The 22,187-nt window shown below is 35.3% G+C and overlaps 1 protein-coding gene across 2 annotated transcripts in view; it reads left to right on the forward strand.

Annotated features, from left to right (window-relative positions):
- The window catches only part of PPP3R1 (protein phosphatase 3 regulatory subunit B, alpha), a 112,943-nt gene that overhangs the window by 51,124 nt on the left and 39,632 nt on the right, over positions 1 to 22,187 (forward strand). For both annotated transcript variants that reach the window (XM_072635377.1, XM_072635376.1), the window contains exon 2: positions 9,990 to 10,029. In XM_072635377.1, coding sequence (XP_072491478.1) covers positions 9,990 to 10,029 — 40 coding nt within the window. The remainder of the gene's footprint in view (positions 1 to 9,989; positions 10,030 to 22,187) is intronic.

The raw sequence follows: 22,187 nt of genomic DNA on the forward strand, positions 1-22,187 counted from the left end.
TGAGTCTGCTAAGAGGAGAAGTGAATTGCCTGTTGTTGTATGACTGGTTTGTGTCTGAGGCAGGCCTTGAATCCAGGTCTTCCTGACTCCAAGGCAAAAATATCCCTTGTTTCACTGTGCCATTTTGTTTTTCTGCTTTATATGTCATCAGTAGAGTGTTAATACATGTTTAAATTGAATTGAACTTAATAGTTGAATAAATGAAGTTTTCATTGTAAAACATTCAGGAGTAGTATATAGTTTATCTTTGGCCTGATTTTTGATGAAGGATTTTAAGAAAAAATAGTTAATGTCTAATACCTTTAGTACTCCAAACAGATATTAAAAAGGCAGACATTTAACGTTCACCTTACCCTCCCAAGTTGTTTTGACAAGTATAGACCTGCTATTGACTAGATTTATTTTGTAAGCTAATAATAACAGCAATAATGCATGCTAAAAGCATATTATCATTAACTAATATTTGAGTATAAGTTGGTAACACCAATAGTAGATGATTTAACCAAAGTCATATTAGATTTAACATGCTAGGAAACTTTAATCACTGAGGATATTTTGCTTATGTTGTATTTCTCTCTCTTGGTAAGAAGAAAATATATGAAAGAACACCCCATATCCCCTCAGTATTAAAATATGTCCTGAGGAATCTCTTCAGCGTGGGTTGTCTTTCCTCCTCCCTCCCCTTTCTGCCCTTCTCCCGAAATTAAGTCACTGCTGTTGATCTGACTTATCATCCCCAGAACAAGTCACAAAGTAACAAGAGCTGAGCTAAGAGGGAACTCAAGAGGGTATGTCCAGCCCATACCAGAAGAATTCCCTTTGTAACATACCCAACATGTGGTCACGTAGTTTCTGTTTTGAGTCTTCTACATATACTGATACCATATTCCTTTCTCATCTCTTTGTAAGTCCCTAGTGTGGAAACTCTTGCTATTAATGTGATTTCTTGTAGATCAGATACCCTTTGGAGAAGTTATAAGTCCTCAGACCTATTTGGTTCCCCTGGCCTGGATTCAGCAGCATCTTCAACTTAGAATCTAGAATTTCAGTTAAATGACAATAGAGATCTTTTGGTCCAACTCTATTCATTTTATAGATTAAGAAAATGAGGTCCACAGAGATTATATGAATATCCAGAGTCAAATAGTAAAGAGCAAAAATGACACTAGGAGATATTTCCTACCTTCTGTCCCACTTAACTTTATACCGCACCATTATCTTCCTCTCCTTTCCTTCCCAACATCCCCTTTGCAAAGAGTTAAACTGTTCCAGTTATTGTTTTTAGGCTATTTAGCTATTTGTAGAAAGGAAGGTTGTATAGTATACCCTATAGTCATTTTGAGAGAGCAGTATACTTTATTTAGTAAATTACAGAGCAAAAGGTACTTTGTAATGGTCAAGGTACAGAGGATTAGGAAGTTGCCCTTTAATTGGATTAAAAATTAAGAAAATATCTTTTTCTTCAGGTCAAAATAATCCATCAGTATTCTTGAAAACTTTATATGCAAAACTAAGAGATCTATGTTGTCATTGAATCACAATAGTAAATAAAATTGATTTTCAAAATGATTTTATGAGGAAATGCATATTTTTGACAAAGAAGAGGTACGTTCTCCAAACATCCTTCAAAAAACAAAACCCAACACTCTTTCGCTTCCTGCTGTAACTCTCCAGTTTTGTTTAGTACTACTTTAATCTTTAAAGTGTCAGTCAGGGTTAAAATAAGTAGAAATAAATTTTATAGAGGGGTACTGTAAACCTCTGAATGCCCTCAAAGGGTATGCTGTCAGAATAGTCAATAAAATTTATTTATTAGATTTAATTGAGACATCATTGCCTTATTTGGTTGTACTTTTTAATACTAACAAGCTATAAGTATTTTGTTGTTATTAGAGGACTCCTTGTTTCTTCCATTTATAATTGAATGTCAGTTGATTTATAAAACTCTTGGCTCTTTATTCATAGTCTTGCAGTATATGAAATAATTGAAACATCAGAGTTTCTTGGTTCTCATTTCTATTTCATGAAAAGCATGATTATATTCAACATCATTCAAATTATAAGATTGCATAATTTGTTTAAAAATAACTGTAATTATTGTAGTTGATATATACATTGAGTGGAACCTAACCCTTTTGCATATTGGTACCTAATATATGGAAAAACAGATATAAAAGCATGTAGCTTGAAATGCCACCTTGTGCTTAGTACATTGATGGTTACCACAGAAAGTAAATTTAAAAGTAAGTCTGGAAAAGGTTTTTTTTTTTAAACGAGTGACCATGAAGAAATACAACACTAACCTCTTAGAGTCAGAGGATTATAGGTGGTTTTGTTGTTGTTCATTCATTTTAGTAGTATACAACTTTTTGTGCCCCCCCCCCCTTTTTGGGGGAGAGGGAGCAGTTTCTTGGCAAAATACTGGAATGATTTGCCATTTTCTTCTCTAGCTCATTTTAAAGATGAGGAAGTGAGGCAGATAGGGCTAAATGACTTGCCCACAGTTACACAAGTGTAAGTATCTGAGGCCAGATTTGAACTCATGAAGATGAGTCTTCCTTAGTCCAAGCCCTGTGTTCTATCCACTGTGCCACCTACCCTATATAGGTGGTTAATATTTTCTTAAACATTCTTGTCTTGATTTTTTAAATTTTGCACTGCTGTTCTTGTTCTTCCGTAATTTCTTCTGTTCTCCTTGACCTTTTTTTATGTTTTTCATTTTTTTCTATGGAGTGATAAAAAAAAAAATTAAGTTGGAGGTAGGAGAAGATGACTAATGGTTTAAGAAAAATTACAATATCTTTTTATTATAAGCCCTAGAGTAGCAAGGGAAATGCACTGGACTGAATCAGGTGACCAGGTTTGCCAAATGAGCTTTGTTAACTGTAAGGCAGGTCCTCATTTGTACATCTCTCTTAGGAGGAGGTTGGACTAGATTTTAAAGCTTTTCGACCCTCCACCTCCACCCCAAAATATTTAATGGGGTTCTTTGTTTACAGAAATAAATGATCTTCTAGCATCTTTGTGAAAGGAAACAAAGATTTAGATAATTTTAGTGAAAATGGATTAGTTCTTATATACTTACGGATTTATAATATTGCTCTTTACAATAGTGAAAATTTCTACCCATCTTCTTCCTTTAACTTTTGAAAGAACCTCCCCAGTGCTCTTGGAGGCCTTCTTCCAAGTATTCAACTGGATATTATAACAACACCCCTCCTTTTCTGATGCTACATTTCCTGGATATCTTTTACTATGAAACATGAATTTGGAGTTGGTCACCATTGGACTAAAGTTGAAAATTCAGGGAACCACATAGCGTTGACCTTTTAGGCCTTTGCACTAGTCCAGTTGGGACTAATAAAAAGTTACCTATCCTGTAGGATAGTGGCAAGGAATTAAAGAGAGGGAGTCAAATCAGGCAGCTAGTGTCATTGTAATAGCTTTCTGACAGGCACTGTGCCAAGTACTGAGGATACCAAAAAAAGGCAAAAAACAGCCCTTGTTCATAAGCAGTTTATAGTCTAATAGGGATGACAGCATGAAAACAGTTATGTTTCAAAGATAATACACAAGATAAATTGGATTATCACTCCAGTAAGCCTGAGGAAAAGAGCCTAGCTTCTTGCTAGGACCTGCTGTGTTGACACCTCCTGTCCCAGTCCCCCCAGAAGTCTTTTCAGGCAGAGATTGAGGTCCATGAAATGTAAATTATTCAGATTGTGAGGAACCTGAGAACTTTGAAGTCCAGTCCCCAGGAAAATGAAAATATAAGGCAAAAAAAAGATTGAAATTACCAAAAATCTCAAAAGTAAGAAAACTCAGAGAATTTGAGTATAATACAGCAGATTAAGCTAACAGAGAAGATGTTAAGAACAGAAGGAACTGTTCCAGATCAGCTAAAGGAGTCCAGACATCTATGAATAAATATTCGAAGACTACAGAAAATTAATCAACTTGATGAGGCAGAGGGCCCTGTAGATTCCCAAGAGAGCATGGAACAAGATAGTCCTGAATGGCTTTTAAAAGAGAATGTTTGTCTTGCAACTGGACTTCTATGACTATGGAAAAGAGAGTTGGGTTGATGACTGTACAAATGTACCTCACTTAAATCCAATTCATGCACAAGTCAAGACATCGCCCTGTGATGTTATTAGCCTTCAAAAATGAACAACAGACTGGTTAAATTGAACTGTTCCAATGACAAAGAACAAATTCTGCAAGCAACTCAGAGAAAGACCTACAAATGTAAGGGAAAGAAAATTCCAATAATGAGATCATTTGGCACCCACCAGAAATCATAAGAGGGAATGGAATAATGTGTTTTAAAAGAGCTGAGTAGCCTGAGCCCAAACTGTAATGGTGGAGAGGAAGGAAAAGAGGGGGAAAGATCAATGTTCAATGTAAAGACATTTGAAGAATTTGTAGGAAAAAGAAAAAAAAATCAGACCTGAAAAAAGTATTTGATTTTCAAACACTCCAGACAGAAATACAATCAAAGGATACAAATACAGCAACCAAAGATGTCAACAAAATATCATGAGCAGGACCATTAAAAAATTGTTTCTAAAAAGACATAAGGAGACAGGTAAAAGCAGAAGTCAAATAGAAGTAATGGTGAAGAATCAATTCTGATCATCATGAAATGAACCTTTCAACATTCTCCCCACAAATGAATCATTGGTTTTTTGTAGGACTGAATTAGAGAATGGGAAGGCACGTAAAAAGGAAGAGCAGAATATGTGATATGTCGTAGTCAAGTCAAAAGCTAACAACAATAGGACAGTAACTCTTGTAATCCTTCAGATAGAAGAGAGCTTACAGGAAACTTGGTTAGGTGGCAAAAGGAGGGACTGAAACAGGAAATCTTGTTTCAGTGGTGGTGGGACCACTGATGAACACTTCCATTGGGAAGGAAGATACTCTCTAAAGGAAGATGGGGAGTTTACAATGGGGTATAATCTGTAAGGATCTTGGTGCTTAGATCACTTATCCTAACTGAGGAGATGGGGATCGGAGCTCTTGGTAGCAACTGACATCAAGAAGAGTAGGAAAGCATGGATGCAGGGGCTTTTACCTATGTAAAGGATAGGAGAGATCAGACCCAACAGCAGTTTGGGAAATCTCTGGGAATTTTAGGTGACAACCGGGCTTAATTGTGGAATGTAGTTGTTAAAACATCTAATGTTGAGCCACAGTAGATAGAGCTCAGGGCCTGGAGGCAGGAAGATCCAAGTTCAAATGTAGACTGAGGCACTTTCTAGCTATGTGACACTGGGTTAGCCATTTAACCATCTGTTTGCCTCAATTTCCTCAGTTTAAAATGGGGATAATAGTAGCATTTACCTCACAGGGTTGTTGTGAGGATTGAATGAGCTGTTTGTAAAAAGTGCCTAGTACAGTGCCTGACAAATAGCATAAATGCCTATTTCCTTCACCTTCCCTTTTGCTAACACTTGGAAGAAAAAAGTCAAGTTCCAAACCTATCCCTTTTTGGGAACTGAATTTGGAAACGTTCTCATACGAAATCTGCCACTTGTTAAAGACACCTACCTTATCCCATATGGCTGAATTGTCAAAGAAAAAAAGTAGCAATGCCTCATCCCTCCCAAAAGACTCCAGTCCACATACCATATACCCCCTTAAACGACTCTTATTTAGGCCTATCATCTCTGGTTTCTTCAACCATACTTCATATAGCATGAATTTGCTGTTATTGCTTATCTCTTCATTCAAGGATCTGCCTGATCTTTATAATTTTGTTAAATTGACTTTTAATTTTTTGGTGTGTCCTCATTTCCATTTATATTATTGTGTTTACTATGTATGTTGTTTTCTTGGCTCTGCTTATTTCACTCTGCATTGAATTGTATTTAGATCTTAGCATGCTTCTCTGTGCAGTGCTATTCGATTACATTTGTGTACATTCCCCATTTGATGGGCATCACTTTATTTCCAATTCTTATCTATCACAAAAAGGCCTGCTATAAACATTTTAATCACTTTATTTGCATAATTCCAAATTGCTTTCTAAAATGATTATACTGTTTCACAGCTTCATCAACAGTGTGTGCCCATTTTTCCACATTCAAGTGTTACCATTTTGGGGGTCATTTTTACTATTTTGCAGGGTGTGAGGTAAAACTAGAATGGTTTGTATGGCATTTCTTTTATTATTAATGGTGCATTTCTTCATGTGGTTGTGAATACTTTGCAGTTCTTTTGAGAAGTATTCATATTTTTGAGCATTTATTGTGAAATGGTTATTATTCACATGTGTATATTTATGTATATGCATGTACACATATGTATATCATACACATATGATACATAGGTATACACACGTGTGTATGTATCTAAGTATGAGAAGATATACATAGATAACATGTTTTTGCTTTGTCAAACAGCATGGTTTCAACTCCTGCTTCTTTGGATTCACTTAATACATAGTAAATTTTTCTTCATCCTCAATTTTACTTTGTGTATATGCCTTTAAAAAAAATGTGTTGCTTGTAAACAACAGATTGTAAGGTTTTGTTTTCTTATTCAGTCTGTCATTCTTTTTTGTTTTATTAGATTGCTTAATCCATTTGCATTTAAAGCTACAAAAGTTAGTTTTATATTTTCCTCCATATCTAAAACTGGGGTTTTTAAGTTGTTTTCCCTCTCTTCTGCTGTAAACATAATATTATATTCCTTCAGTTATTTTACTTTAAATTTTTTTCCCACTGGCTCTCTTCCCCTCACTCCTGATCTTCTCATTTTCCTTTCCCTCTAGGGCTTTGTTTATTAGTTTCTCTCTTGGTTTTATCTGATTAAATATTTCTACTCCTTTTTTTCCTTAATTAGTCAAGCAGATTCTCCCTCTCTCCTCTTCAGTTCATCCTGTTCATTCATTTTTTCATATTTTTTTCCCCACCTCTTTCAAAAGAGGATTCTTTTCCCTCTGTTACTGGTTTTCTTTTTCTGCTTACTCTAAACCCTCATTCTCTGATTCATGGCCCCTATAATCTTCTGGTATCTTTTTTCTCTCTCTCTTTCAAAGCTTCCATAGTACCCATTCTAGGCTGTATCCTTCAGGAACTGTCTGCCACTGCCTTATAGGGTTTATCCCATGAATTCTGCTTTTCTGTGGTGCCTTACTCTCAAAACAATGCCAATTATTGCAGTTATCAGAGAGATCTCTGCCCCATGGTAAGGAACCTCCTCTCCAATCTCTGTCTGTATCCTTTCTTGTTGACCTTCTTTTTTCCCCTCTACATTTACCTGGAACCTCCCTGAGTCCATTTTTTCTTTTTCCTCCTAGTGCCAATTTCCCTCAGAAGTTCCATCTCCCAGTGTAAGTAGACTTTTCATGCGACAAAACCTTTAGTCCTCATACAGTGTAATGTTCTCATTTCCCTTAACCCAAAGGAGTACTCATCATTGGAACCCCCTGCTTCCTCCAAAGTAAGACCTCTTTCTTTTCCTCCTCTTTCAGGCTTTACCCCCTTTTCTTCACCTATTCTTCTGTAGGATCTTGTTTTTCTGAGACCAAAGAGGTCACCCTCCCCTTACAGATAGCCCTAATTTACTCCTCTCTATTCCCCTGTTCCCCAACCACCCCGCTTTCTTCTTGTGTCTGCCTGTATTTCAGTGTAGTCCCACACAGGAAGTTTTCACAATATGGTTCTGTCCATGATGCCCTGTCTCAGTTCTTTACTGATGCCTCTCCCAGATTTCTGCCTTCACCTGTCTCCTTGTGTGCATTGTGAAAGAAATCTCTTACTAGTCTTTCAGTTCTCCCTCAGTTGCTGTTGTTCTTTGCATTTATTCACTTCTGCGTTTCTTTGTTTGGATGTTTGAGATGCAAATAATCTCTTCAGTTCCAATTATCTTTATAAATATGTGTCAAGAACTCTTCTGTATTACTAAACAGTCATTGTTTTGTCCTGTATGGTTTAGGCTTAGATTTTCAAGATAGGTCACCCTGGGCAGCACCCTGCGCTTCAGTGCTCTTTGGAACACATTATTCTATTCCCCCTTTCTTTGTAGTGAGTGCGGAATATCATTGCTTTATTCAGATTACTTTGATGGCTTGCAGAACTTGTTATTTCTGACTTGAATTGCAGTCTTGGGGTTTTTCTGGATGCTATTTGTGAATTCTTTCTATTGGAATTTCATTTTCTATGTTCAGAAGTTCTAGGCAGTTCTCTTCTATTATATCCTTCATTATGGTGTTAAAGTTCTTTTGTCCTGTCAGGTTCTTCTGAGAGACCTATGATCCTTGGATTATCTATGTGTATCTTGTTTTCCAGATCCATATATTTTATTTGCATAGTGAGCACATTTTATTTTGATGTTCATATTTTTTGCTACTCTTCTTCTAGATTGTCTTTCACTTATGTATTTGCTTTCCCATTCTCTTTTTTATTTGTTTGTTGAAGCTTGCTGTTACAGATTCAAAATGTTCTGTTCTGCTCATTTTTTTATTGCAGTGCAGGATGTAAATTCTGCTCTTGTAATTCCGATGTCTTATAAACCATGGTTACATGTTATCCTGAATTTCCACAGAGTCTTCTGTCTTATCAAGTGTTGGATCATTTTCCTACATTTTGCCGTAAGATGCCTGAGTGCATTTACTTGATCTAGAGGTCATGTTTCTGTTATTACTGTTTTTCCTGTTGACTTATCTGTTTATGTTTAATTATTTAACATAATTTGAGACTTCTTCTTCCTGAAATCTTTGGTATTTTGAGTCTTTTTTCAACCCTGTGTTTTGCTTATTGCTTACTTCTGACTCCCTCCCCCTCTGGGGTTTCCTTGAGGACTGGATCTCAAATGTAGCCTCCTCCCACAGTTCACCAGTCTAGGTCTCTGCTCTACCTGAATTTTCGTTGATCAGAATTGACCCCAACTGGATGCTATGCTCTTCCCCCAGCCTTGGTGGGAGAATAAGTATATCTCTTCTCACCCCTGCCCCTCCTCCCACCCCCAAAACTTGCTGGTGTCCATGTGCGCGTGCGCGCGCGCACACACACACACACACACACACACACACACACACACACACACACACACACACACAATCCTTTTCTGGTGACCAGTCCCACTCCCCCGTCTCCTTAGTTCTTTGGCCAGACATTAGCAGTTAAGAGCTGGTTACCTTGGCACCAGCATTGGTGCTTCTTGGGTATATAGTCCCTGTCAAGGTTTTGCTACCAAAACACTTTGATTAAATTGGCTATTGAGGCCAAAGAAACACCTCTACAAGCTGGAACCAGGGTCTTGATGGTACTAGAAGGAGGAGAGGTAGGTCAAAGGTATAAGGGTGAGTTTTGATATAAGCCTATATGGTATCCTTGAGTCTGTTATTGTAGCCTCCCTACTGGTAGTGGAGGGACGGGGGGGATACTGAGTTGTTCAGTGAACATCATTTCCTAGGCTTTGGATTTTGTTTTTAACCTTATTCTCAATTCTTGTCATCCTAGACCATGGAAACAACTGAAGTTGCACTGTCTTTGGCATATAATTTCTGTTCTGGGGAGGTTTGAAAAGTAGTGGGGAATTAGAAAAAATGCCTAGTCTGCCATCTTGTTCACATGACCTGGAAGTGCTTCACCTTTTCTTATATATATATATATTTTTTTTTACAGTAATTCACACCCATAGGCCCCTAATCTCTGTAAAGAAAGGAACTATACTTCTTTTCTTACGTCTTCTTCAGGCCAGGCTTGGTCATGGCAATTATAGTGTTCAGGGGTTTGTGTATGTATGTGTATTATTTTCCTGATTTTACTTACTTATTGGCTTAAGATTTATCTGAACTTGTTATTATTAATTAGCCTTTCTGAAGTATAATTACTTTGGTTTTTGTGTATAAACTCATTTTTTGCATAGAAAACATGTAGAATTTTGCCATTTCACATGCTCTGAACTAAAATATTTACATTTAGCATATCATAGGACCAGTTGGTTATTACTAATCAGACTTTTTTTTTTAATTTCAGGGAAATGAAGCAAGCTACCCCCTGGAAATGTGCTCACATTGTAAGTCAATTCATTATTACTGTTTTGACCTTTTTAAAACCAAGCCAAGCATTTTAAGTGTTTAAAAATGATACTAAATTTGTTGAGTAATTATAAGCTGTTGACATATTTATTTGTGTTTATTTTAAAAATGCAATATAATTTGTGGTAGTTCAATTTTTGAATTAATTTTTCTCGAATTTTGGCTATAAACTGCTCTAAGGATTTAATAGGTTAAATTTGCTTCCCCATATGATGGAAAGCTTAGTTTTAGTTGGACCAATTCAAACACTAGAACACAAAAAATGGCTGATGTAATTATCCAACCTGTTACTCCCTTTGATAACACAAAGGGTTAGGGATAGGGAGTAAAAATAGAATGGATGAAAAATACTATAGGAAAATGGAATGGATGGAAATATAAACTTAATAATCAAAACTATGAAAGGTATAAACTCATCCATAGCACAGAGAAAGACAATAGGTAAAAAAGCAGCATCTAATAATGTTATTTCAACAACATTACTTGTAAACAGCACGCTTAAAACAAATATTCACACAATTAAATAAAGAACTGGAACAAAATCTATTGTGTTTCATTTGGCCTAAAAAGCAGGAGTAACAAAAAATACACTTGGCTAAAAAGTAGTTAAGGAAGCTCCGGAGCATTCACATACAAAATGGTAGTAAAAATATAATACTTTAAGATATATGTCACATATGTGTATATTTGTGTGGGTGTATGTGTATGTGTGTGTGAAAAAGAGAAACCAATAGCTTTTCCTCTATGGATAAATAGTCAAAAGATATGAACAAATGTTTCATTTTTTATTATTATTTTATTTGTTTTCAGTGTTCTACAATCACTTCCATATAACTTAGATTTTTTTCCCCTTCCCTCTCCAAGACGGCATATAATTTTATATAGGTTCTACTCATACATTCCTATTAAATACATTTTTACCTTAGTCATGTTGCATAGAAGAATTAAAATGAATGGGAGAAATCATAAAACAAACCAAATGTAATACGAAAGAAAATGATCTGCTACATTGTATGATTGAATTCCATAGTTCTTTCTCTGGATGTGGAAGGCATTTTGCCTTAAGAGACCATTGGAAATATTTTAAGTCCTTGCATTGCAATGAAGTTCTAAGTCTACCAGAAAAAATCCTGGCACGCTGTGGTTGTTGCTGTGTACAAAGTTTTCCTGGTTCTGCTCTTCGCTCAGCATCAGTTCATATAAGTCCTTTCAGGCCTCTCTGAAGTCTTCCTGTTCATCATTTCTTACAACACAATAGTATTCCATTACATTCATATGCCACAATTTATTCAGCCTTTCCCCAATTGATGGGTATCCCCTTGATTTCCAGTTTTTGGCCACCACGAAGAGGGCTGCTATAAATATTTTTGTACATTTTATGATCTCCTGGGGATACAGTCCTAGAAGCAGTATTTCTGGGTCAAAGGGTATGCGCAATTTTGTAGTTCTTTGGGCATATCAACAAATATTTCTCAAAAGGAAAATTGCAAAATATTCACAGGTACATGAAAGAATGCTCCAAATCACTAACAGTGAGAGAAATACACATCAAAATTATTCTTGCGATATGCCTATCACAAAGATAGGCATACTGGTGCATTATTGGTAGAGCTATGAATTTATACAATGATTTTGGAAAATAATTTGGAATTATGCAAATAAAGTAAATAAAATGTCCATCCCCTTTCCACAGAGATTCTGTTACTGGAATTACACCCCAAGTAAACTATTTGCAATAAAGTCCCCATATATACCAAAATATTTATACTAATACATTTTGTGATAATAAAGAAATGGAAATAAAGTAGATGCCATTCTATTGGAGAATGGCCAAATTGTGGTACATGAATGTCACGAACATTATGGTGCTGTAAGAAATTATGAATGTGATAAATGTAGAGAAGCAAGATCTATGTGAACTGGTCCAAAATAAAGTAAGCAAAGCCAAAAAAAAAATAGACACAATGACTACAACAGTATATAAATAGAAACAACAACCACACATACAAAAATTAAAAGTTAATATTGCAAAATGAAGTGACTTAGAAGATAAAGAGGATACTCCCAACCCATCCTTCAGTGACGTGGAATATTGCATATGAGTTGGACTTTTTCATTTTATTTCAGTGGTTCTCCTGAAAAATTAGCTTTTGACAAAATCCAGAGCTCATTTTTGTTAAAAACATTAGAATATGTAGGAGTAAATGAATCTTTCCTTAATATGCTTTTTTTGACCTTTTTTTAATTTGTAATGGACCCCTTTGGCAACTTGGTGAAGTCTTTGTATTCCTTCTCAGAATAATAAGTGCTAAATTTCAGTTAGAGGTAAGAGAGAATAAAGATGCAGTTTTCTTTTTCCCAGCTGAGTTCACAAACTCTCTGAAATCTATGATGGACTCCAGGTTGAGAATTTCTGTGGCAAATCTGTCTAAAAACAAGAACTAACATTAAATGAAATTAGGAAAAAGTAGAGGCTTTTCCAGTAAGATAAGGGATAATTCAAGTATGACTACTGTTACCACTACTATTCTACATAATTCTAGAAATGTCTGCTAAAGTAGTGTGACAAAAAGGTGAGTAATAGGCATAAACAAAAAGGAAATAAAACTGATGATATGGTGAACTATCTGGAAAACCTAGAAGAATCAACTGAAAAATTAATTGAAACATTAACTTCAGCAAAGTTGCTGATTATAAAATAAATCCACAGAAGTCATCAGTATTTCTTTACATAGCCAAAAAAATCTAGTAAAATAAATTAGATGAATTTCACTCAGAGTAACTACAACTATGTATTAAGTATTTGGGAATCTCCATACTAAGTATATACAGGAACCATATGAGTACAATTACAAAACCATCTTTACAGAAATAAAGGTTAGGGTATATATACTCTTTTTCTCATCTCAACCTGATCTTTAGTTTCCATCTTTCTTTATTGTGCATTTAGTATTAAGAAGTACTATATCTTTGGGTAATGTTACGTAGAACTTATTGTATAAAATAGCATTCTTGTTTCCTGTTCTATCGTTTTAAAGTCTTGTGGGCTGATGCTTAGTTTTAGTATTCTAAAAAATTTTTAAAAATAATTTGCTATATCCTTCAATAAGGTAAGACCATTATCTTAAAATATCCTAAATAATTTCAGTTATACTTCTGTACATTTTCCTGCAGTATATCTGTGGAGTTTTTTGTTTTATTTTTATCTTTTTGATATTTGATAGAAGAGCATATGATATTCTGAGCTTAGATAAACTTTTTATATGGTGGTAAAATATTAATTCTTGTTTTATTAGGTGACACCCACTTTTTTGATATGACACCCAGCTTTTTTTAAAAATATGTTTTGGTCAGAGATGGTGACATGATGTCTTTAGGAACTGGCTTATAATTCTTAGACTTGTTTCTTGATTGTAACTGATAGATGAATAAAATATTCTATGAAAAAATATTTTATTTCTGTCATTTTCATAGCACTTTCATTTTCAAGTCAACCCTTCTCCCCACCTAAAGAGCCAGCCCTTGTAATAAAGACTAAAAAGGAAGAATAAAAAGGAACTCAGCAAAAGCTACCAACACATAAGCAGTGATTGGCAAGATAGTATTACATTTCCATAATCCCTCAGTTCTGCAAAGAAGGAAAGAGTTAGATTTTTTTAGCTCCATTTTTTCCAGTGCTTCTCTAGGTCTGGTATATATTCACATATAGTTAATTAATTTATTTGTTTGCAGTTTTCAACTGTCACTTCCATAAGTTTTAAATTTTCTCCCCCTCCCTCCCTGAGGTGGCATGCAATCTTATATGTATTCCACATATACATTCTTATTAAACACATTTTCACATTAGTCATGTTGTATAGATGAATTAAAACAAATAGAACAAACCATGAGAAAAACCAAATCAAAACAAAACATAACACAAGAGAAAACAGTCTGCTTCATTCTGTGTTCCGATTCCATAGTTCTTTCTCTGGATGTAGATGGTATTTTGCCTCAAGAGTCCTTTGGGAATGTTTTAGGTTCTTGCATTGCTATGAAGGGTTAAATCTATCAGAAACAGTCCTCACACACTGTGGCTGCTACTATGTATAATGTTCTCCTGGTTCTGCTCATTTCACTCAGCCATCAGTTCATATAAATCTTTTCAGGTTTTTCTGAAGTCCAACTGTTCATCATTTCTTATAACACAATAGTATTCCATTACATTCATATACTACAACTTGTTCAGCTATTCCCCAGTTGATGGGCATTCCCTTGATTTCCAGTTCTTGGCCATCACAAAAAGAGCTGCTGTAAATATTTTCATGCATGTGGGATCTTTTCCCATTTTTATAATCTCTTGGGGATACAGTCCTAGAAGCAATTATTGCTGGGTCAAAGGATATGTACATTTTTGTATCCCTTTGGGCATAGTTTCAAATTGCTCTCCAGAATGGTTGGATGAGTTCACAGCTTCACCAACAATGAATTAATGTTCTAACTCTCCCACATTTTCTCCAACATTTATCATCTTCCTGTTTTGTCATGTTAGCCAATCTGATAGGTGTGATGTGGTACCTCAGAGTTGTTTTGATTTGCATCTTTCTAACCAATAGTGACTAAGAGCATTTTTTCATATGGCTATAGATAGCTTTAATTTCTTCCTCTGAGAACTGCCTGTTCCTATCCTTTGACCATTTATCAGTTGGGGAATGAATTGTATTCTTGTACATTTGACTTAGTTCTCTATATATTTTAGATATGAGACCTTTATTACAGACACTAATTGTAAAACTTCTTTCTCAGTTTTCTGCTTTCCTCCTAATCCTGATTGCATTGGGTTTGTTTGTGCAAAAACTTTTGAATTCAACATAATCAAAATTATCCATTTTGCATTTCAAAATATTCTCTAACTCATGTTTGGTCATAAATTTCTCTATTCTCTATAGATCTGACAAATATGCTATCCCTTGCTCCCCTAATTTGTTTATAGTATCAGCCTTTACACCTCGATCATATTTGGACTTAATTCTTGTATTACGGTGTCAGGTCTGTCCCCAGTTTCTGTCCCGCTATTATCCAGTTTTCCCAGGAGTTTTTGTCAGACAGTGAGTTCTTATCCCAGAAGCTAGGGTTCTTGGGTTTATCAAGCAGTAGACTGCTATAATCATTGACTACTGTGTCCTGTGTACCTAACCTATGCGACTGATCTACCCTTCTGTTTCTTAGCCAGTACCAAGTGGTTTTGATGATCGGTGCTTTATAATACAAATTAAGATCTAGTATGACTAGGCTACCTTCCCTAGCATTGCCTTTCATTAATTCCCTTGATATTCTGGACCTTTTATTCTTCCAGATTTTTTTTTATTATTGTTAATCACACTACAATCAGGTTCATTTCTTTCTATTTTCACTTATATTTGTTTTCTTTGTTGAACACTTGTTTTCTTGGTTCTGCTTGCTCTGCATCATTTTATAATCCCATGCCTCAGATTTTTTTCATATTTGTCATTTCTCGGGACACAGCAATATAATTCATTAAATTCATGTACTACAATTTAGTTGTTCTCAGTTTGATTTCTAGGCATGTTAGTCATTCCCTCTTAACATTGCTGCCTCAAATCTCTTCACATTCCAGGTGGTCCTACAAAAAGCTGCCAAAATGATTTGCATTAATCACAGATCTGACCATATCACTCACTACACTACAACTCTAGTAACTTTTTCTTGCCTTAAGGACAAAAACATAAGCTCTTGTGTTTAACTTTTAAAGACCTTCATTACTTCCAAACCAAACCTTGCAGCATTCTAGAATCCAGTCAAACTGACCTTCTCACCGTTCCTCACAGACAACACTGCATCATTTGTCTGTGTACTGGCCCTTCCCCATGCTTGGCCTGCATTTCTGCCTCATTTGTTGTTCTTGTTAACCCTCTCCTTCAGGATCCCACTCAAACAGCACCTTTTACATGAAGCTTTTCTTGCACCTCCCAAGTGCTACTGCCTGCCCTTCCAACCTCCCTTATAATTTAACTACTTTTTATTTCTTATGTATGTGCTTATTTGGGTACTTAACTGTGTTCCCCATTAGAACATAAGCTTGAAAACAGTTTCTTTGATTCTTTGTGTTCTCAAGGTCTAGCACAATGTCTGACACGTATTAGGTTCCTAATAAATCTTTCTTGTACTTTGAGTTCTAGATCTTTGTTACCACAAAAGTTTTGATGTGAATAATGTCGTGTATATATAAGACTTATCTTTTCTGTCTTTGACTTTTTTGGGCCATGTGCTTACCATTGTGATCTTTGGATTAAAAGGTATATTAGTGTGCTTGTTTTTCTGAAGATTCCCGGTTTTTGTCATGTTTGACAATTTCTTGGGTACTAGAAGAAACCTCAAGATTCTTTTATTTTGCCTTTCTCTTATTATTGATGCTTAGAACATTCTTTTATATAATTTTTAATAGTTTGTAAATCTTCTTTTGACGGCTGTTCATATTTGATCGCTTATCCATGGGAGAAAGGTTCTAGGTCTTATCTTTTTGTACTAATGGCCTTATCAAGCCCTTATAAAAGATATGTAATGCAAAGAATTTTTTCTAGAGTTTTCCTTTTTTAGTCTAGTTGTATTGATTTTGTTCCTCAAAAGCTTTTCAATTTCTTGTCATCAAAATTATGTTTAATATTTTGTGATTAAAATACAGTAGTTGGGTGATGCAGTAGCTAGAGCACTGAACCTGGAGTTGAGACAACTGAGTTCAAATTTGCCCTCAAATACTTAGTATTTGACCCTGGGCAAATTACTCTGTTTCCTCAACTCTAAAGCAAAGACAATAATTACACCTACCTTGCAAGGTTGTTGTGAATATTAAATGAGTTAATATTTGTAAAGCACTTGGCACATAATAGGTACTATACAAATGCTTAATCTCTTCTTCCTTATGATTGCTGGAATTCTTTGTTTGGTAAAGAATTTTTCCCTTAGCTTTAGCTGTAAAAGGTAACTAACTTGGTTTTGTTCTTTTTTTGTTTGTTTGTTTGTTTTTCATGGCATGATTTTTAATATTTGGGTCATGCATCTTTTGAGTTTATTGTGGTCTACCTTCTAACAAAAAACCACTAAGCATTTATTAAGTGCCCGCTAAGTTGCAGATGCTAAGCTGGAATGGTCCTTGGCATGGGGGAGCTTACATTCTGCTGGGGGAAACAATGTGTGCATGTATAAAAGGAGTTATAAAATACAAGTTAATTTTGAAGTGTACAACAGTATCAGGTAGATCAGGAAAATCTTCATGTAGGAGGGGATGTTTGAACTAATTTTTGAAGGAAGCTAGTGTTTCTAAGAAGCAGAAGTAGAAGAGAGGAATACAAAGAAGCAAAGAAAGATCCACGTGAACTGTTGCAAAGTGAAGTCAGCAGTGCCAGGAAAACAATACATGAAGACAAAAATATAAGTGGAAAGAAGAACCCCTCCCATACACACAAAATCAAAACCAAAAGTGAATGTTGAATAACAAAAAAGAACAAGCGTGTCTTGAAAGAAAAGACACCTCCTACTCTTCCACCCCTTTGTATCATGAGAAATACATTTTGCTACATTGCATATATTTTCAGACTTTTTTGCTGTATTGACCAGTTTTGCTGGGGTTTTCTTTTTTTTTCTCTTTAAAATATCATATATTATGTGAGATGGTCCTTTGAGAGGAGGAGGAATACTGGAGGACGTATTGGTGATGTAAAAAAAGACATAAATTTAAAAAAATTTAATTACAAAGCGAATTACAGAGATTCATTCCAGTCCTGGGAGGACAGCCTTCACAATGACCCAGAGACACCAGAGGTGGGATGTCATGTAAGGGACACCATGAGGAGCAGTTAGACTAGAGATAACATGTGAAGACAACTAATGTGTAATACATCCTCAAAAACACTCTATAGCCACAGGGCTTTAAATGCAATAGAAATATTTGTATTTTACTTAGCTACAGTAAAAGAGCCACTGCAGCTTCTTGAGCAGGACAGTTGATGGTCTGTGCTTTAGGCATGTCAATGTGGTAACCGAAGTGTGCAGAGGGGAGAGATGAGCTTAAGGAAGCCATTATGAAACTTGAAACAGTCTGGGCAAAAAATTTTGAGGGTCTGAGCGAGGGTGGTGACCACGGGATAGGAGAGAAGGGAGCAGATGCCGGAGATGTTGGAGGGGCAAGGGACTATGTCTTTACTTTTCTTTGCATCTCTGGCACTTAGCATTTTTTCTAGTAAGTACTTGCAACAGCTGGGTGGCACGGTGAAAAGAGTACTGGGCCTGGAGTCAAGAAAATTCCTTTTCCTGAGTTCAAACCTAACTGCAGATACTTGCTGTGTGATCTTGGGCAAGTTACTTAACACTGTTTGCCTCAGTTTCCTCATCTGTAAAATGAGCTGGAAAAGGATGTGGCAAACCACTCCATTATTTTTGCCAATAAAACTCCACATGAGGTCATGACTGAAACAACTCAACAACTAGTAAGTACTTAATAAATGCTTGTTGACTGACTCACAATGCTGTTGTGTTATCATATAAATGGTTTTCCTGGTTCTACTTCTTTCTGTATCCTCTCATATAAGTTTTCCCAGGATTCTCTGACTCTGTCTCTGTCATCATTTCTTGTGGTGCAGTAATATTACAAAATACTGACATAATTTGCTTGGTCATTCTCCCAGTTGATGAGGTACTTCCTTCTTTGCTATGATATCCAAAAACACCTTCCACAAGGGATATTTCCGAAGATATAAAGCACTGAAAGGAATAAAAGGTTCATAATTCAATCTCAAAATGGACCATCACCAATTGGCTCCCAATTATTTTATTCATTTTATCATTATTTTGAATGACACTTCCATATCATTTCTTCATGGATTTTGTTATTGCTTTATAGAAGTGTTGATTATTTCTGTGAATCCTTTTTTTTACCCCCTGATGGATGCATAGTTGAAGCTGTTGATTACCCCAAATATTCCCCTTGATAATTTTCTGCTATTTTCTGGGTAAATCATCATGTCATCAGCAATAGGGTATGTGTAATTTAGAGCCTTAAAGAATTGTCTTGGGCCATTGGAATTAAAATGGCTTGCCCATGATCACACAGGTAATGTGTGTCAGAGACAGATTTGAAACCAGGTTTTCAACTTTCAAAGCTATGCCATGTTGTCTTTTTCTTAAGGATACATCATGTAAAATAAGTAAATACAAAATTAAAAAAATAAATAGAACATTTGCAATACACTTTATAGTTTTTATTATATTAGAACATGAAAAATAAGTTTATTTTTCCTCATTATATGCTTTCCTGTCTATATTTCTCACCATAAGGTGTATGTATATGTATGTATATATGTATATACACACATGTGTACACACATGTGTATGTATTCCTATTTTTGTTTCATATACATTATAAAACTATTATACACAACTTAATACTAGATATTTCTTGAGGAAGCATGGCATAATGGATAAGAGATAACCTTGCACAGGAAGATAAAGTTCAAACTCAGCCTCTGACATGTTAAGTGTATAATTCGGAAAAGTCTAGGTGTGTCCCAAGTAATTCTCTTCAGATTGTTAAGTTTCCAACGGATTGCTGGTCTGTATGGGTGTGAAGCAAGTTACTATGCTGAAAGTTTCCTAAAGAATGAAATAAGTATAAACAGTCTCTTTGTGCAGACAGGAACCAGGTGATACTTTTTCAGAAGTATTTTGTTTTTAATGATTGTAGTTTTTTTCCATAGATCTCAATAAATGAATTGGGGTTATTATTAGTTAAAAAGATAAAGCATTGATGTTTTGTTTTTTCCATGTAGATGTTTTTATCTCACCCATAGTCAGGAGCTTTTGAGGGTGTGAAATGCTGAAAGTGTCTTTATAGCTCCATCCCCTCAAGATCTTAGCACCGTGCTTTCTTTGCACATATAGTAAGTCATTCTTTTAAATCATGGTTAAATTTAATTGAACATTAAAAAAACAATCTGGAGTTTACTAGGAGAATGTTAAATGGGGAGAATTATTAAATAGTAATTAAATATGGCACTGCAACAAGTTTTTTTAAGACCAAAATGATGAAGTTTGAAACTTGCTCATCCAGTGCAGTTCTTGTCTATGTTCTTCTCTAAGTTTTCTGCAGAGGGTCTACCCAACATGAGTCCTTTCTTGCTTTCTCTTGACATGGGGAAGAAGTAGTCAGAGCATTCAGGCTCTCCACTTTTTATCCCTCACCGTATGACCAATCCTTCTCTTCCCTGAACATATATTTCCCTAATAATATCTTTTACTCTTCTTTTTCAGAGTTTCTCACTGGTTATATGTTACATCCTAGACCTCTCATTTCCCCTTGGGTGATCTTCATTTTCAGATCCCTGGAGATTTAGCAGGAGGGAGAGAACTGGTCAGATTGCCTTTAGGAAATTGCAAATTGCTCTCAATGAGGTTAAGTACTGCCTGGAAACAAAAACCCATTATTTTAAATACTAGTCTTCTGCTTGTGGTTGCAAGGCATAGAACACAATGTCTGAAGAATTGAGTTATATATACCTTGAGAAAAATCTGTTGTCATTCTATTTTTATACAATGCAATATAGTAATTTCTCAGACATTTGTAATTTTACATCCATATGTGCAAGCTTAGGCTTAAGGTAAGCTTAGATTAATTTAGGAAGCATTGATATTGCCTGAATGATTTTCTTTATGTTATTTTTGGATTTTCATTGTGTTGTTAAGCCATTGTGATGTTCTCTTTACTTCTTGAGTCTTTTGGCCTCCCTGGCCAGTGAAGGAAATGTATACTCTTGGGATGATTTCCTCAAAGCTGAGACTTTGGTTGTAACTTGGCATGATAACTTGGAGGAGTAACTGAGTGCAAGATACTACGTTAGATAATATAGAGGGTAGATTAGATTAGGTCACACCTACACAATTGGTTTGTTTCAATGGCAAACTAGACTCAGGCTTTAAAGCAATTTTTCTTGTAGAATTATCTTCCTTGTTTGGAAAGAATTGCTAATTATAAGATATAAGAAAAATTTTCTGAAGATAAATTTCTTTGGGTTGTTCAGTGTATTGGATATGGAGAGAGTATTCTTTCCTTTTAAAATCTTACATACCTTACTTTAAAAGTCTATCAGATTCAGAAAGAGTGCTTCTTTTTTGCAAAATAAGGCATCTTCAGAAGCCTTATTCAACCAATTACTGAAGAAAAAACACTATTAAGAGTTTTCAGTTTGTCTTTCTCTGAAATTTATTTGCAGGTCATTTGAAGTGATGACAGCTTGTATTTGTTAATAGATTTTTTCTGCTGCTAATCCCTGCATTCATTTTCCTTATCCTAGAGAAAGGTGTGAAACCAATTTTCCAGTGTGGACAGGTATAAAAGGGCCTCCCTTGCCTCAACTAGTTCATTCCTGTAGTTGGTAAATTTTATAACAGATTTACTGATGAACAGCAAATATTATGCAAACTTAGAGAATTTGAAGATCTTGTGCCTTAAGCCTGCCATATTGGCCTTATCTGTAAAATAGTGAGATTATTTTCTCTTCATATCAGATTTGGGAATTGGAAGGAACCTCAGAGTCCAACCAATGCCTGAGTAGGAATCCTGTACCTGTGTGTTATGATTAAATTATCAGCACAAAGATAGGCTCTACATATATAGTTTGATGTATTAATATCTAATGAGGCATAAACCATCAGTTCAGTATATCATTGTGTATTAATACAATCTACTAATTTGATTTTTTTCTAGCCTGTAGATAATGAACAGCCCACATGTCCCAGGAGCTATTGGATTGAACCTCTGTTACTAATTAAGAATTGAGCTCTTAGCTTTGTTACTTCATTATTCACAAGCACTTTCTAACAAATTGTAAAAGGAGATTCTGGGAAATGATCAGTATATATGAATAATGGGAATGAGGAAGGAGGATTACCATATACATAAAGATAAGAGAAATGTTAAAGCACTGTAAGACTGGTGAGAATCTTGGCTAAAATTGGCATAAATAGGGATTATTATTATTTTATTAGTTTTACCTGGCCTTGCATATTGTAGTACCTCAATTAACTACTGTCCTTGGGGAATGGTGTCTTGTGGGATTTTCTGTATAGCTGAAGCTATTTATGAAAA

This window comes from Notamacropus eugenii, chromosome 1 (genome assembly GCF_028372415.1).
Source record: "Notamacropus eugenii isolate mMacEug1 chromosome 1, mMacEug1.pri_v2, whole genome shotgun sequence".
NCBI lineage: Eukaryota > Metazoa > Chordata > Mammalia > Diprotodontia > Macropodidae > Notamacropus > Notamacropus eugenii.